Source organism: Ixodes scapularis, unplaced genomic scaffold, assembly GCF_016920785.2.
Source record: "Ixodes scapularis isolate PalLabHiFi unplaced genomic scaffold, ASM1692078v2 ptg002322l_1__unscaffolded, whole genome shotgun sequence".
NCBI lineage: Eukaryota > Metazoa > Arthropoda > Arachnida > Ixodida > Ixodidae > Ixodes > Ixodes scapularis.
The window spans coordinates 3,963-7,445 of NW_024610240.1; the positions used below are offsets into that span (position 1 = coordinate 3,963).

The window sequence follows — 3,483 nt, forward strand, 5'->3', positions numbered from 1 at the left end:
TGACCCGAGCTACTCTGTCCGACTCCGGTGACTTCGGGTCCGCCCTCTTGAAGAGCTCTTGCATGACCCGAACGTACCGGACCAGACTTTCATCCGGGTGCTGCGTCCTTGCCTCGAGCTCTCGGAGAATCTGCGTCGCGTAGCCTGCAGGCAGGAACTCTTCTCGAAGCCTTGTCTGGAAGTCCGCCAGGCTGGTGAAGGGGGTCTGTGACCCCAACCAGCACCTGGCGCTGGCTTGTAACGCCAGCGGGACAATCCGGTCCGCGATGAAGGCTTCTGAGGCACCGGAGGCAAGGTGGTACGTCTGCAGCTCGCCCAGGAAGTCTGCCACGGACTTGACGTCGTCGTACCCCCTGTAGACCGGAACAGTCAAGTGTGGTCTGGGCTCTCGCGGTGGGGTCTCCTGCTGGCCAGGCGTGTGGGCCAGGCGCTGCATCACGGAGTCGCACATCTCCGTGACCTTCGTGAGCAGGTTCATTTGTGCTGCTGCGGCCATCGCGGCTTCCTGCTCCCGCGTGAGCATTCCTGCAAGCACAAAAAAAAGAAACGCCCCCCAAAACCCAACACAAGCGCGCAAAACGATTGCCGCGTTCACGAAGACACGGTCACAAACACGCCAATAGAACAAACGTGGACGTGACGGAAGCACGAAACAACGATAGGAAACACGGGGAATATGAAAAAGGCTTACCGAAAGAAGAAACCAAGCCCCGTGAAATTCCTGCGAGTGGGTAGCATACCACGGTTGGGCGCCATTGTGGTCGGTTTCCCTTGCTGCATACCCGACCCGAGGAATAACACGGAGCCAACGGTTCCAACAACAAGAAACTACATTTAATGGGACATGGACGAGACGATTAACACGGTTACCACCGGTGCCGGAGTCCAGGCAGCGACTCTCCGTGCGCCGCCTCTGATCTGCCTTATCAAGGCGGCGCATCCGATGTGCGCGTGGCTGGCGTGACGTCGCCGCCACACGGGAAAACTTCGGCACCTTTGCCTCGCAGTCGGGCAACTTGGCTGGGGAGCCGCCAGGGTGCCCACACGCTACAAGAACAGCTCCCACGGCTTCTTTCGGCGCAGCCGGCGGCCCGTCATCGGCTCGATACTAACTGTGTCGTTTTCGGCAGGTGAGAATCTGTATTTGTAACCATGCTTCATTAGTTTTCATTTTCAACTTTGCCGTCGACTGCAACAAGTGCGTTTTGTATCTCTGTATCTTTATTTTTGTGTTATCAAATTTTGCAACTGAACGAGTCATGTCTGAGTCAAGTGACACTGATTGTATTGTGTGCTTTAAATCGGTGCCGAGTGATCTAAGTTTTATGAAATGCTATTCCTGCAGTCATGCTTGCCACCTTGACGCGTGCTCCGGAATCGCGGACAGAGCTTTTAAATCAATGGGCACCGCTAAACGCGAAAAATAGAACTTCCGTACGTGCAGGAATCGTGAAATCAGGATAAGTGCCGGAGGTTCCAGTGAACTTTTGACACCAGCTGCTAGCGAAATAGTCCCTCCGGCGCTAGCCGAAATAAACGCCAAGCTCGAAATTCTTCATTCACTAAAGGCAAACATTGATCGACTCTCAGATCTTCCTGCCAAAGTAGAAGAGCTCCTTGCCCTGAAGCCATCAGTAGATGCGATGAAAGAAACAATCAGGAGCCTCCAAGAATCTGTGAAGAAGTATGAATCTACCATGAAACTTGTGACAGAAAACGATAAAGAAGTTAAACTACTGAGAACCGAAGTTGGAGCACTACAGGCCACCGTGTCTGAGCAAACCGTTATGATTGGTCAACTACAAACAAACATAAACTCGACGGAACAGTATAGCCGACGATGCAATATGGAAATACATGGTATTTCTTACGCGAATGAGGAAGACTTGGGGGCCACCATCAGCGACCTTGCACACAAACTGAACATCGCCGTTTTTGGCCCCGCCGAGGTGGTAGTCTGTCACCGTTTGCGCTCTAGGCGCGAGGGGGCCCCTCCCATACTGATTCAGTTCACCTCGGTTCCCACGAAGGACCGCTGGATGAATGCGCGTAAGAAGTTGGCAACGCTACCTCGGTCAGAAATTCGTTCGAAGATTTATTTCAGCGACAACTTGACAAGAACAAACAAGGACCTGTTCTGGCAAGCCAGAACCAAAGGCAGGGACAAATCCTACAAATGTGTTTGGGTAAAGAACGCTACTATCTTTGCAAAAAAGGACGAAAACTCGACGGCAGTGCGCATCTGTAGCACTAGGGTTTTACAAAAAATAGTATGATAATGGAAAACCCAGTAGTACTTTCTGGCTTTCCTTCGTTTCTTGACCTTTTCCCGCCTAGGGCTAGTGCGCTCACTGTACTACATGTCAACTTAAGAAGCATTAGAAAACATTGGGATGAATTTCAGTTGATTGCTCGAGCAGTCGAGAATTCTGTCGACGTTTTCGTGTTAACCGAAATAAATGTTCGGGAGGTTTTCGTTTCACAGGATCAGTTTTCTTTACCGGGATTTGACAGCTTCTTTTTGACGCGTGGCGCAGGGAGGGGAGGAGGAATAGCCGTGTATGTAAACAAAACATGGTCAGTAGTAGATTTAGCGGTCTCCTTTAATCATGCCGAGTGTCTCTCGCTGAAGTTAAATAAACTTTAATTTCGAAATATTTCTATTTTCATTTTATAGGCCACTTTCAGAAAATGTGAACAAATTTCTAGAGGACTTAAATACTAATTTAGAAAGTATAGCGTCTACCAGTAAACTTTGTATCGTGGGTGTCTTAAATATTGACGTAATGAAGCCTTCAAGATCATTCGTATGTGACTATTTAAATATTCTCGCTAACTACGGCATCGAATGCGTAATAAATGTACCGACACGAGAGGAACACCTGTCCGATAAATTGGTTTCGTCTTGCATTGATCATATAAACGTTAGAAACTCTTGTATACCTGTAACATCGGCAGTAATCTTGCGAAAATTGGCGGACCATTACTTTGTGGCGTGTAGCATTAACTTTTGCGGTATTTAAGAAAAACCTATAGAACAGCAAAAAGAAATAACAATCGTGGATTCCCGTCAGTTTGATAGATTAATTTCTTCTTATAATTGGAATATACTTATCGACAATTTTAATCACCAGGATGCGTATCTTAAGCTAATTGATATTTTGTTGGATTTTAAATTCATGAGCGTAAAAACAATAACTGTAAAAAAACGCAGACAGAATCAACCTTGGCTTACCACAGACGTCTTATCTGCGATCAAAGAGAAAGATATGTTATGGGCACGATGGTCGCCGGAACGATAAAGAATTGCGTTTGCAATTCCAAAGTAGAAATCGTGTAAATGCCATAATTCGCTCCAGAAAACGTCAGCATTTTTAAAATCAGTTTTATAGATCACGTTTTGATATTGATAAAACCTGAGCTTTAGTAAATGAGGTTAAAGGAGTTTCAAACAAGTCTTCGATAGATGACACAATTACCAAG

At 47.2% G+C, this 3,483-nt stretch overlaps 1 protein-coding gene across 1 annotated transcript; it reads left to right on the forward strand.

The window, feature by feature from the left end:
• Positions 1-1,444: 1,444 nt before the first annotated feature.
• On the forward strand, positions 1,445-2,248 carry LOC120843937 (the record flags this gene model as incomplete). The annotated part of the gene is made up of 2 exons (XM_040215438.1): positions 1,445-2,018; positions 2,105-2,248. Coding segments are annotated over 2 exons (718 nt in total), but the record flags the coding sequence as incomplete, so codon positions are not given.
• Between the last annotated feature and the right edge of the window lie 1,235 nt (positions 2,249-3,483).